Source organism: Castanea sativa, chromosome 8 (genome assembly GCF_040712315.1).
Source record: "Castanea sativa cultivar Marrone di Chiusa Pesio chromosome 8, ASM4071231v1".
Classification (NCBI taxonomy): Eukaryota; Viridiplantae; Streptophyta; class Magnoliopsida; order Fagales; family Fagaceae; genus Castanea; species Castanea sativa.
Window position 1 is genome coordinate 602,729 of NC_134020.1, and position 14,359 is coordinate 617,087.

At 43.3% G+C, this 14,359-nt stretch overlaps 1 protein-coding gene across 1 annotated transcript; it reads left to right on the plus strand.

Annotated features, from left to right (window-relative positions):
- Window positions 1-9,646: 9,646 nt before the first annotated feature.
- Window positions 9,647-9,970, plus strand: LOC142607572 (uncharacterized). The gene has a single exon (XM_075779105.1). It carries the CDS (start codon window positions 9,647-9,649, stop codon window positions 9,968-9,970), a length of 324 nt encoding a protein of 107 aa, XP_075635220.1.
- Window positions 9,971-14,359: the final 4,389 nt, after the last annotated feature.

A 14,359-nucleotide genomic window follows, 5' to 3' on the forward strand; every position in this document is an offset into this window, starting at 1 on the left:
AAGCCCAGAACAGGAAAACAATAGAACACACAGAGAAGACAAACGCAAGCATTAAGAAATACAATCTGATTGAACAATTTCCTGCACTACCATAGGAAGAACTCCTATCCACACCTGTGATTCTTCACTTTGTCTAACCAAATGAGCAACCTCATGAGCAGCTCTGTTGTAGTCCCGCTTCACGTGATTGACCTTCCAACTATTAAAGGAGCTCAGCAAGGCAAGGATGCCCTGAAACAGATGGCCAATACTACCTTCCATGAATCTTTCATTACTACTATTTACAATGGATAAAGCATCAGTTTCCACAATAATCTGGGAGAGATTCATATCTCGGGCAAGCAAAATCCCAGCTTCCACTGCAAGTGCTTCCACCTCTAATACTGAAAACTGACCTTGCAGGTATTTACCACACGCTGCAATTACTGCACCGCGAGAATCACGAATAACAACCCCAACACTCGAGTTTCTCCCATCTTCAGAAGTCGCACCATCAATGTTGATCTTGGTAGCCCCACTTGGCGGAGGAGACCATCTATTATTCTTCTCCACTGGATTCAAATTCAAGGCTGCCATTGCACCTTTATATTCTTGCAGGAAACCTTTAGCAAACCTCCAAATCTGATTCGGTAATTGGCATTTTGATTCAAATACGACTAGGTTCCTATTATACCAGATAGACCAAGCCACCCCAAAGAAAACTTCCAAGTCACAACTGGCGCCATTCCTCAAAATATTCAGAGCTACATTAGAGATGTCCACAAGTCCCTGCCAGATTTCTACGCCACATCCTTCCCAACACTACCAAACTCTTCTAGCCACTTCACATTTAATAATTGAGTGAAAAAGGGTCTCAGGTTCTAAACCACAGCAGGGACACAAATCACTAACCCCAATACCTCTTTTTTGCAAATTCACCATCGATGGAAGGCCATTCACGCACGCCCTCCAAGCAAATATTTTAATCTTTGAGGGAATATGTAAGTGCCATAACTTCCTCCACAATAGTTCCCTCGGGTCACTATAAGAGCAGTCTCCCTCCTCAGTTGGTTCCACCAATTTAAGTGCAATATAATACGCACTTTTAACAGAAAAAACACCCCTATTATTACCAACCCAAATAATCTTATCCTCCGGAAGATTATAGCTTATTGGGATATTAAGGATAGCCCTTGCTTCAAATGGTAAGAAAAGAGACATCACAAGATCTACCTTCCATCTTCTAGAATCACAATCAATATGCGTTGAGACCATAGGAAAATTATCAAAGTTTTGGGGGCGAGGAGAGACAACCTTATACGTAATGGGGTTAGGCAGCCATTTATCATCCCAAATATGAATCAACCATCCGTTTCCAACTCTCCATCTCATTCCTCTCCTCACAACTTCGAGCCCATGCACTATGCTTCTCCATGTATAGGATGGGCAAGATCCCAACCCAGCTTTAAGAACATCACCATGGGGGTAATATTTAGCTCTATATATTTGAGCAACCAAAGAGCTTGGATTCTCAAGGAGCCTCCAACCTTGCTTTGCAAGCATGACAAGATTGGACGCTTGGAGATTTCTAAACCCCAAACCACCCTTAAGCTTAAACTTGTACAACTTCCGCCAACTCACCCAAGCAACCTTCGATTCCTGATCACGCTAAACCCACCAAAACCTCCTCATCATGCTTTCAATCTCATCACATAACCCTTTAGGAAGCTGAAAACAGCTCATAGTGTAGGCAGGAATAGCTTGGGCCACTGCTTTGATCAAAATCTCCCGACCACCTATAGAAAGGATTTTTTCCTTCCATTCGGATAGCTTCCTTCCAACTCTTTCTTTAATCTTCGTAAATACATCAGCCTTTGACTTGCCAATGACTGAAGGAAGACCAAGATACTTACTGTGTCGAGAATCCTGCATTGGTCCAAGAATATCCAAGGTCTCAACTTTGTCGCTAGGGTTTCTCTAGTTGAAACGCATTTTTATTTTAATTTAACCCTTTTTTTTTTTAATATACACAAAACTGTCAAATAGTGTTAAGCTCGTAAAACAATATAGTGTCCGTTTGGATAGAACTTATTACTGAAAACTGAAAACACAGTAGCAAAATAATTTTTAAATGTGTAAAAAAACACTTTTCATGTCAAAATCATTGTTCATTGGCTTAAAATCACTATTCATGGCCAATGAACAGTGACAGACGCGCATTAAAAAAAGAAACGCGGACGTGGACGCGCAAACGCGCAATCCAAACGCCCTCATAATGTATCGCTTTTTAACTTCTTTCTTTTCTTTTTTCGTTTTTCTTTTTTCTTTTTTCTTTTTTCTTTTTTCTTTTTTCTTTTTTCTTTTTTTTAAGGAGAAAATAATGTCAACTTTATTTAGAAACACCAGCCATATCAACTAACACAAAAGAAACAAAGGATGGTGGAACAAACTCCATCCACATCGAAAAATCAGAAATATTTATGGAATCTCTCGCTAGATTATGCGGTACTTTATTACCTTCTCTCTTTATGTGAGAGTAGAGTAATTGATTAAACAAGCTAGCATTACATCTAATGTCCTCAATTAATAAACCAAAGGATGATAGGTAAAGGATGTTATTTTTCAAAGCATTTGTCAACACCTGCGAGTCTGTTTCCAGAACTGCTTGACTAAAGCCCAACTCAGCTGCAAACTCTTGTGCTGTTGAGGCGGCCAATGCTTCAATCTCCAGGGGTGTGTACTGCTCTTGCAGAAGTTTGGACATTAAAGCCATGACTACACTGTTGCTGTCCATAATCACGACACCAATGCCTGATTTTTTCTGCTCCTTAAAAATAGCTCCATCACAATTGATCTTTATCACATCTGGATTTAGAGGACGCCACAAAGCCCGAACTGAAGTGAGATTAGGCTGAGTGATGATAGGCGCAAGTTGGGTCCTTGCAAACTCAACCACAAGCTCCTCTACCGACGACAGAATCTAATGGAGATTTATGTTTTGTTGTCTCATGCGCACCTGGTTCCTTTGTGTCCAGATTAACCACATTGAAGTTGAGAACAGCTCCAAGTTGTGATCAGTTGTAATGAGCCATGAAAGCAATTCCTTAAAATCCACAAAGGTGTGTCTTCTTCGGAAATGTTGAAATGGTTCTTCTTCCCACACCACGTCCAGTTCACCACAAGACCAGAAAGCATGCAAAGCTGATTCATGTACCTGTTTGCAGCAGTCACATGTCGGACTTTCGATGATAGTTCGCCTCACTAAATTATCCTTAGTTGGCAACGAGTTCCTACGTGCCCTCCACACCAAATTCCTAATTTTGTTCGACACCTGAAGGGACCAAAGTGTCTGCCACAATACCTTATCAAGCTCCCTTTGTTCTTCATCCCACACGGTCTGTTCTTCCGCTTTCAAAAATCTGTAACCAGACTTACTAGTATAGACTCCACTGCTAGTGAAAGGCCAAAATAAGGTATCCTCTGCCTCGCTTCTAGAGAGTGGAATTGATTTGATTAATTCAACTTCCTCAGGAGTGAACAAACCTTCAATCAGACCATGATCCCACTACCTTATGTCTTCCTTAATCAAAACCTTCACCTTAGCATCAGCCATTGATTCCACACAAGGGGATTGAACTTGTAGCATGTTTTTTCTTGGCAGCCAATTATCTTTCCATATACCCACTGCCTTCCCATTCCCAATTCTCCATTGGCAGCCCCTAAGTAATACCTCCCTTCCATGCAAGATGCTATTCCACACATGAGAACCACTACTAGAATGTTTAGCCTCCATAAAGGTACAATTTGGAAAGAAGCGCACCTTAAAGACTTTATGCAACAATGAGTCTGGATTTTTCAATAACCTCCATGCTTGTTTAGCTAACAAGGAATCATTGAACATAGCTATATCCCTAAACCCCATACCACCCTCCAATTTTGACTTAGTTAGTTCCTCCCACATCAGCCAATGGATCTTTCTTTTTTCTCCTCTTTGTCCCCACCAAAATTTCTTGATCATGGTTTCGATTTCATGGCAAAAACTCAAAGGTATTTTGAAGCACCCCATTGCATAAGTTGGGATGGCTTGTGTGGGGGTAAAATGGTCAAAACACGGATTTGAGCCTTGGGCCTAATTTGGTGATGTGAGCCTGTACAAGCAGAGACTTTGGGGCCCACAAGGTAACTCGTGCTAGAAAGACTGGTGAGGTTGTCCGAGGAGAGGCATCTCCTCGGACAAGTCAAATAAAGATCGTATGACACGTTATGATGTTTTGGGAGAGAATTCTGGAAGGTTTGGTGGGTAAAGATGTGTTTCACATAGTTATATAGAAAGGAAGAACGTATGAGAAATATTTAGGGAAAAGGCTGCTACCACCGCATTAAAGACCCTACACCTACCTCCCTAGCCGCATTAATGGGGAAATGACCTCTGAACAGTAATGTTCAGCCTTCCAGCTATTGTTTGAAGATATTAAGAAGGTGGTGGATGTGACAAGTATCTAATTGGGTGATCTGTGCTACACGTGGAAGGAGAAAGGAAGAAGAAGATTAATATAAGAGAGGAAGAGAAACATGGGGCAAGAGAGAAAAAAAAAAGGATTGGAGAAAGAGAGAAAGAAAGCATTGTACACTTTAACTTCAGTTGTAATCTTTTGTTTAAAGAGAGAAAGGTAATACAAGTCGTCCTTGACTTATGTCCAAGGAGAGTTTCCGTTATTCTTATCCATTGATTGTGTAGTTAGTGGCAGTCTAGCCCGCCTATCTATCATCCAATATCCACAAAACCTAGGTTTCAAGCCCACACTCTACAAATTTCATTGTATAAGGCTATTTGGGCCTGAATCCATCACTTGGTTGGGTCCAAGTACAAATTGTGCACTTACGATTGGCGCCGTCTGTGGGAAATCTTGTGTTTAAGGAATTAGAACACTATGGCGGGCTCAGATCCGCATCATGCAGAGTCTCAGGGGTCCCAGCATGAGGACCATTTCGAACGTCTCGAACGTGAAAAGGATCGAGAGGGAAGTGTGCATACGATGCATCCCGGTGGAAGTCGTTCGCGTGGTGGAAGCAGAGCCCCCCATGAGGATGATGCTAAGGCCATGCAGAAGGAGATTAATCACCTTAAGAGGAAGTTACGCCGTGCGAGGCGGAGGCGGACACCATCTCTTTCTGACCCTTCTTCTAAGGGCTCCCAGGGGAGTAGTTACAGGCCAAGGTCTAGGATTCCTCCTAATGAAACCTTCTCGTATGAGAAAGACTATCTTCCAGGTCATAGGGATAAGAAGTCTTCCTCCAGGGGCTTGGGAAATGATGCTATGAGCAGGGCGTTGCACCAGATCTCCAAGTCACCTTTCTCACGCAGGATCGAGAAGGGAACGCTTCCACGACGGTTTACTCAGCCCACATTCACCATCTATAATGGCAGAACAGACCCAGTCGAGCACGTGAATCATTTCAATCAGAGGATGGCAGTACACTCTAAGAACGAAACCTTAATGTGCAAAGTCTTCCCCTTTAGCTTGGGACCTATTGCTATGAGATGGTGTAACGGCCTGAAGGCGGGTTCTATTGACTCTTTCATGGAACTCACTAGGGCATTTGTGTCTTGATTCATTACATGTAGTAGAGTTCCTCGGCCTTTGGACTCATTGTTGTCCATGGCCATGATGGAGGGAGAGACCTTGAAAACGTATTCTGACAGGTATTGGGAGATGTTTAATGAAATCAATGGAGATTTTGATGAGGTGGCAATTAACACTTTCAAGGTGGGCCTCCCAACTGATCACGACTTAAGGAAATCTCTGACCAAAAAGCCCGTACGGAGTGTACGTCAGCTCATGGATCGTATTGACAAGTACAAAAGAGTTGAGGAAGATCAATAACAAGGTAAGGAGAAGGCAAAGGTTATCCCTCAGGAGAGGAGGGATTTCAGGTCGGATAGATACAATAATAATAGGCCGAGGAGAAATTTCTCGGGGCAGTCTAGTTCAGCCACTCCACAAGCAGTCAACACTGTATTTCAAGAACCAGTACATCAGTTGTTGGAGAGCATCCAGAAGGAACCATACTTCAAATGGCCCAGTAAGATGGCTGAGGATCCTACGAAGCAGAACCAGAATCTCATTTGCCAATACCATCAGGACATAGGTCATACTACCGAGAACTGCTGGACACTTTGGAATCACTTAGAGCAGTTGGTTAGTGAAGGAAAATTGAAGCAACATTTATATCAGCCCAACGAAAAAGGATGCCATTCAGGTTCGAATAACCAAAGGAACAACTCATCCTGACCGCCTTTGGGGACGATTAATGTCATTTTCGCTGCCCCTGGCAGGACGGGCTCCTGTCCTACTAGGGTGATGTCCGCGTCACATATTCCCACCTAGGAGTCCGGCTCAATGCCGAAGAGGATTAAGGGGGATACTCCACCTATTTTGGGCTTCTCGGATGAAAATAAAGTTGGGACCATCCAACCGCATGACGATGCCCTGGTGATTACACTGAGGATTAGGGCTATAATGTGAAGAGGGTGATGGTTGATCAAGGTAGTGGTGTTGACATTATGTACCTTGATTTGTTTAAAGGGCTTAATTTAAAGCTTGAAGATCTTATGGCTTATGATTCACCATTAATAAGTTTTGAGGGGAAGGTTGTCATACCAAAGGGACAAATTTGCTTGCTTGTGCAATCAGGTCCGGAAACAGTTGATGTGGATTTCATTATGGTTGACGCTTATTCCCCATACACGACCATTGTCGCAAGGCCTTGGCTGCATGCTCTGGGTGCTATTTCCTCAACTCTACATGTCAAGGTGAAGTTCCCGTCAGAGGGACAAATCGAAGAGGTTCTCGGGAGCCAATCAGTAGCAAGACAATGCATATCGGCTACAATTCTGCATCAAGCTAAACCAGAGTCCTCAATCTCGCTACGCAGGACTTATAGCAATTAACATCTCTGGATGCGCCCAGCGTGGTGATAGCAGAGGAAGCAATATGCGAAGAGTTGGAAAGAGTTCTTATAGGTGACGATCCTAAAAAGTTCTTTGCCTGGGATCCTTATGAGGCCCCTGGGGTTGACCCAAACTTTATTTGCCATCACTTGAACGTCAATCCAACCATTGTCCCGAGGAGGCAGCCACCTCGGCGTTCTTCTAGAGAACATGCCGAGGCCGTCAAGGAAGAAGTGCTCAAGCTTAAAAGGGCTGGGGCTATTAAAGAAGTTTTTTATCTGGAATGGTTGGTGCACACAGTAGTGGTAAAGAAGAAGAACGGGAAGTGGAGAGTTTGTGTGGACTTCACGGACTTGAACAAGGCTTGTCCTAAGGATTCGTTTCCAATGCCTCGCATAGATCAGTTGGTGGATGCTACGGTTGGGCATCCGAGGATGAGTTTTTTGGATGCTTTCCAAGTCTATCACCAAATACCTTTGGCACAAGGTGATCAGGAGAAAACAACCTTCATTACTCCTACGGGGAATTATCATTACAAGGTGATGCCATTTGATTTGAAAAACGCAGGGGCTACCTATCAAAGGATGATGACCAGGATGTTTGAGTCACAGTTGGGAAAGACTATTGAAGTATATGTGGATGACATGGTGGTGAAGAGCAAGGTCATGCCCATGCATGTAAAAGATTTGGATGATACTTTTCAGATTCTGAGGAAGTACAGGTTACGCCTTAACGCCTTTAAATGCTCTTTTAGCGTAGGCTTTGGTAGATTCCTAGGCTACATGGTGACTCATAGAGCAATAGAAGTAAATCCGGCGCAAGTCAAGGCAATTAACAGCTTGCAACCTCCTCGGAATCCAAAGGAGGTTTAAAAGCTAACGGGATGACTGTGGCTCTCAACAGGTTTATCTCTCGATCCGCCGATAGGTGTAGACCTTTCTTCCAATTGCTGAATAAGTGGAAGGGATTCGAATGGACCGAGGAGTGCACTTTAGCTTTTCAACAACTTAAGGAATACCTTTCTCAACCACCCATCATGTCTCGGCCAGAGATGGATGAGATCCTATTCACTTATGTAGAGGTGGCCATTCATGCTGTCAATTTGGTTCTAATACGTGACAATGGTGGTGTGCAAAGACCAGTTTATTATGTGAGAAAATCTTTAAATGAAGCTGAAATGCATTATTTTCCGTTGGAGAAAGCGATCCTGGCCGTGGTGAATGCTATGCGTAAGCTTCCTTACTACTTTCAGTCCCATACAGTTGTTGTTTTGACCCAACTCCCTCTTAAGTCAGTATTGCGGAGTGTTGATTACTCTGGGAGGGTAGCTAAGTGGGGAACTATCTTGGGGGCTTTTGATATTAAGTATATGCCTCGCACCTTTGTGAAGGGCCAGATCCTTGCTGATTTGGTGGCAGAATTCGCTGAACCTTCGTTAGAAGAAACTACAAAGGAGCTGGACATGGATGAAAAATCAGTTGGCATGATCAAGTGAAAGGAGCTTCCGGTTTGAAAAGTGCATGTTGATGGGGCGGTGAATCAGAGAGGATCAGGTGTCGAACTAGTTTTGGTATCCCCTGAAGGAATTACTTTTGAGAAATTGTTGAGATTGGGGTTCTCGGCCACTAATAATGAGGCTGAGTATGAAACTGTATTGGTTGGGATGGATATGGTCCAGAAAATAGGGGGAAAGTCAGTTCAAATGTTCTCGAATTCTCAATTAGTCGTGGGCCAAGTGATAGGGACATTGGAGGCTAGAGATCCAAGAATGCAAGAATATCTGACCAAGGTTTGCCTAGGGTCATCCTTGTGGAAGACTTATTGAAACCTGCTCGGACGGCGGTAGCTGCTGTCCATATTCATCAAGTTAGGGTCGGACCTAGTTGGATGGACCCCATAATATCCTTTCTTAAGAACGATGCTCTGCCTGAGGATAGATTTGAGGCAGATAAAGTTCGTAGGAAGGCGCCTCGATTCTGGTTGTCCAAGGATCAGAAGCTGTATAAACGCTCCTTCTCTAGGCCATACTTGTTGTGTATACATCCCCGAAGCAATGGAGTCACTATTGGAGGAATTGCATGAAGGGATTTGTGGAAATCACACAGGGGGAAGGTCTTTGGCTCATAGAGCTCTGACCCAGGGGTATTGGTGGCCCAACATGCAAGAGAGGCCCAGGATTATGCGAAAAAATGCGACCAATGCCAAAGATTTGCTCCTAATATCCATCAGCCCGGTGGTCTTCTCAACCCTCTGTCTAGTCCCTGGCTGTTCGCTCAATAGGAATTGGATATAGTAGGGTCTTTCCCAAAGGCTGTGGGAAATAAAAGGTGGCTGCTCGTAAGAACTGACTACTTTACCAAGTGGGTTGAAGCTGGGCCTTTGTCAAACATTTGAAATATAGATGCAAAGAAGTTTGTTTGGAAGAACATTGTCACCAGATTTGGGATACCACATACTCTTATTTCAAATAATGGCCTGTAGTTTGATAGTAAGGCCTTCAGAAAATACTGTGGTGATTTGGGTATCACGAATAGATACTCCACTCCAGCCTATCCATAGGGTAATGGGCAAGCTGAGGCAGTTAACAAAATTATAGTAAGTGGACTCAAGAAAAGGCTGGATGACGCAAAGGGAAGGTGGGTGGAAGAATTACCACATGTTCTGTGGACATATCGAACTACTCCACAAAGATCCACAGGAGAAACACCCTTCTCCATGACTTATGGGGCCGAGGCCATGATCCTATTGGAAACTGGATTCTCGACATTAAGGACAAGCTTTTTCAACCCGGATAATAACAACGGCTTACTGGAGAAAAGCCTGGACCTAGTTGAAGAACGAATGGAGAATGCAATGGTTCAATTAGCTTATTATCAGCATAAACTTAAACAGGGGTATGATGCTCATGTGAAGTTGAGGCCGCTTGCACCTGGAGACTTGGTGTTAAGGAAGGTCTTGGGTAATGCCAAGAACCCAGCATGGGAAAAGCTAGGACCTACCTGGGAGGGACCATATCGAATCATTCTATCGCGTGCATAGGGGCATATCGTTTAGCAGACTTAGATGAAAAGGTTGTACAACGTCCATGGAATGTAAATAACCTACGAAGGTACTATTATTAATGAAAGACTCTTTTGTCATTCTTTGTTCTATTATTATTATGTTGTGATTACGGTTCATTTTTATAAATATCAAACAGAAACTTGGTCATGCTTGGCTCCGCGGACCACATACCTCGTGAAAATTGATATATTATTAAGTGTTAAACAGAACCTCAGTTACGTCTGATCCTCGGATCATCTACTTTGGGGAAATTAACACTTCAGTTCATTTTTCTAAGTATCAAATAAAAACTTGGTCATGCTTGGCTCCGCGGACCACATACCTCGTGAAAATTGATATATTATTAAGTGTTAAACAGAACCTCAGTTACGTCTGATCCTCGGATCATCTACTTTGGGGAAATTAACACTTCAGCTCATTTTTCTAAGTATCAAATAAAAACTTGGTCATGCTTGGCTCTTCAGACCACATACCTCGTGGAAATTGATATATTATTAAGTGTTAAATAGAACCTTAGTTACGTCTGGTCCTCGGATCATCTACTTTGGGGAAATTAACACTTCAGTTTATTTTTCCAAGTATCAAACAGAAACTTGGTCATGCTTGGCTCCTCGGACCACATACCTCGTGGAAATTGATATCTTGTTAAATGTTAAACAGAACCTTGGTGACATCTGGTTCTTGGACCATCTACCTTGGGAAAATTAACATTTCGCTTTATTTTTCTAGGTATCTAACAGAGATTTGAATAAGCCTTGATTCTTAGGCCATACACCACAGTAAGTTTACTGGTTTGCTTTATGTCCAAGTTAAATGTCAAATCAAGCCTTAGACTATATTTCTCCTATCTTGAGTTTAGATATATCCATACATATTCAACTGTATCCTGTTGCACTTTAGATGTTGCAGTTTCAATACATAGTTTATCTGTTGATAATTTAAGTTAATGAAGTTAGCATAGTTTCATTTCAGATTATTAGTATTGGCTGAGACATTAAGAAGATTTCTTTGTACGTTGGAGTATTAAGTCAATTGTGCTACGCATGTAATTTACACTAAGGTAACAGAGGTAAATACCTCAATAAAGAAAATTGGCAATGAAATAAAGAGCAATCTTTTGAACTTGTCATTAATACTGTCGTTGGCTACATTGAAAGTTAAAACCTAGAATAAAAGGATCAACACAAGAATCCTGAAACAAAAAAAGAAGAAGAAGAAAAAAGATACATAAAGAAAAAGTCCTAGGTGGCCTATGCCTTAAGTTTAAGTGGAGGGTCTTGGTTGGACTTCTTTGCAGCCTCTTTCACTTTGTCCTCCTCCCCAGTTTGATTAGGCTCACCTTCGGACGTGGCTTGGACTTGTTTTCCTTTGTCCTTTGCCACTAGTGGAGGAGCATTTGGCTTGGCATGCTTGCTTAGGCGCTTTCCAGCCCCATCACCTTGTTCCTTCTCTTTATCAGAACCAGTAAGTTCTTTAGGAGATGGAAAAGGTTCTTGAATTGAAGATGGCTGAGTCGAAGGCACTGCCTCGGAGGTAGTTGAAGTGGGAGGAAAGTCTTCAATCACTTGGATATCCTGTGGAATCCAAATGTTCTCGGACTTCCTCAACTCAGAGTCGGTTGGAACTCCTGCCACGTTTAGAGCTTCTGCCCAAACTTGTTGACAGTACTCCCTACACAACTCTGCTAGCTCCTCGGTCAGCCGGGTTTCTGTTGCCTCAACCCCTTCATTGTAGGCAGCCTTTTTGGCAGCCTCCATGGTTTCCTTGAGAGTACGAGTCTCTTCCTTGGCTTGAGCAAGCTCCTTTTTTAGGTCTGAGTTTTCTTGCTGAGCTTTGGATAGGTCCTCGTCTTTTTGGCGCAGGAGTTTGCGTTGCCCTTCCACTTAAGCCTTGGTGGTTTTAAGGCTAGCCTCGGCACGGTTTCTTTCTCTCTTCTCGTCTGCCAATTTTTTGGTCAGATCCTCGTTGTCCGCCATGGCATGGCCTAAAGCCTTCTCGGTCTCGACCCTAATTTGGAGTTCAATCGCAGCCTGTTTCCAAGAATCCTTCACCCATTTCTCAACAACAAAAACTTCTTGGATGACCTGTGTTGGAATATTGAACAAGCACATTATGACAGAAACAACATGGACACACATGTGGTAGACATTATACAGAAAGATAATGAAACAGTGAGATAGAAGTAATTGGAGGATACGTACCAAACCCAAGTCTCTTTTTAAGGAGAGGAAAAGGTGGGGTTGGGTCATCTTCTCCAAAGCCTCCATATCCTTTGGTAAGAGAAGGGGCTGTTCTAGATCATCGGCGAGGTGATGAGCACGTCCTTGCTGGAACGCTCTGATGCTGGAGTGGTTGGGAATTAGAGCCCCATCTAGGTCCAATGTAGGGGACCAGTTGGCCAGCGTACAGCGCACCTCGGCCAGGTCATGGCTTTCCCCACTCTCTACAGAAGGGGCACGCATCCTACCCTTAGCAACGTTTTGTTGTCGCTGTTGCTTAAATTTCTTCTGTTTCACCATTTCTGCCTCCTCGGCCTCATTTTTTCTTTTCTTTTTAGGGTCAGGGGCGTGAATTTTAGGGTCGAAAGGAGGAAGAGGTGGTGGCAGCTTAGGAGGAGCCTGAGACTCAACTTTATCCTTCTTGTAGCTTGTGTACCCCTCCTGGTCATCAAGGCTCTTAAACTGGACATCTCTTCTTCCTCGGCACTGGTTTCAACCTGTGCAAATACCAACCCCTTTACACGTGAACTCTCGGAAGGTTCATTTTCTTCGTCTGAGATGGTGACAATGTGGCTCTCTGTGGGTCTCTCTGCTTCCTCAAGTCGGAACTGATCTATTTCTTCTTTGAGTAACTGTTACGAAGATGTTGACTCTTCTCGGATGGTTGTTGCTTGGGAGTGTGCCGAAAGAGGAACTGTTGCAATTGGGTGTGCGTAGAGGATCACCAAGGGGTCGTCTGGTATCTCGTGGGCAGAAAGAATGCTAGGTCTCGAAATATCAATCCTTCTACGTCTCTGTTCACCCGCGATGATCGTGTTGCCGATATCTTGGAAGTCCTCTGATAGAGGGTCATATCCCAATATGAGATGGGCTGCTCTCACTTGCAGGTCTTCACTCACGAACACCTCGGATCGTAGAACACGATTGAGGTTTGCAATGCTGCAGAGGCTTAGACAGGGCTGTACATGTTGTTTGTTTGCAAAAATGTATGAGGAAGCGAATATGGTTAGATCGACAATAAGGGCCAAATGAAGAGAGAATGGAAGACAATGTAATCAAAAATGGTAAAAGTTGAAAGAATTAAGTCACAGGTTAGGGAATCTAATGCCTATAGATTCACACTTAGGGTTCCCCATTTGACTGGGCAATGAGGACCGTCAGACCAACTTCCCGAAGCAATTAGATAGTCGTCCTTCATGCCTTTATTGGATTTAGGAAGGCAAGATATGAGTCTAACAATGCTAGACCTAGATTTGAGATAATATCCTACATCTTTAAGTTTATGACACTCGCACATGTAGACGATGTCATGCCATGTGAGATTTAGACCCATTTGCTTGTTTAGGGCATCGACACAACCTAAAACTCTAAATACATTGGGTGTGCATTGATCTGGGCATAACCTATGGTTACGGAGGTATTCGCTGGTTACATTTTTCATGGGATCATCCCACCCTCTAGGAATGCGATGATGGGAATGACAACTTCTCCTTCCCCCCTAGCGTTACCTATAGCTTCTGGAGGGCAGTATCTTAAGCCTACGTTTTGAGGAATACAATATTTAGCCTAAAAGCCCTCCATACCGACGTCGGTATCTACTAGACACTTGAATCTACCCATTTGGTGGGGGCAAGAGTGAAATTTTAGAGAGGAGAAGGATATAATTAGTGGCCGAGAACATTAGCCGAGGAGATAGGTAGACGATTCTTCACGAGCTTCTTGAGAGGAGAGAGAATAGGAACTTTTGAGATGTGATTGATTTTCTGAAGTGAAAGGTTGAATTTAGGTTTCCTAGGTGTTTTGGCGTATGGAAAGCGGCATTGAATGGGAGTTATCCCGCCCAAATCTGAGTAGGAGACCCGAATCGTTGGATGTGCATCGCACTGTTGGATGAGGGGGACAGGGCGTTACCTGCAGCAATTAATGCGCGTCTGGTGGATTTCGAAGCGATGAGAGGACGTCTTCACACATGCTGATTTGAAAAGCGTGTGAAGGTTATGTTGTTGTGTCAAAACTTCACTTTCCTTCCCAGATGGGGAGGAAAACGAAGTTTTGAAGGGCTATTGTGGGGGTAAAATGGTCGAAACATGGATTTGGGCCTTGGGCCTGATTTGGTGATGAGAGCCTATCCGACCAGAGACTTTGG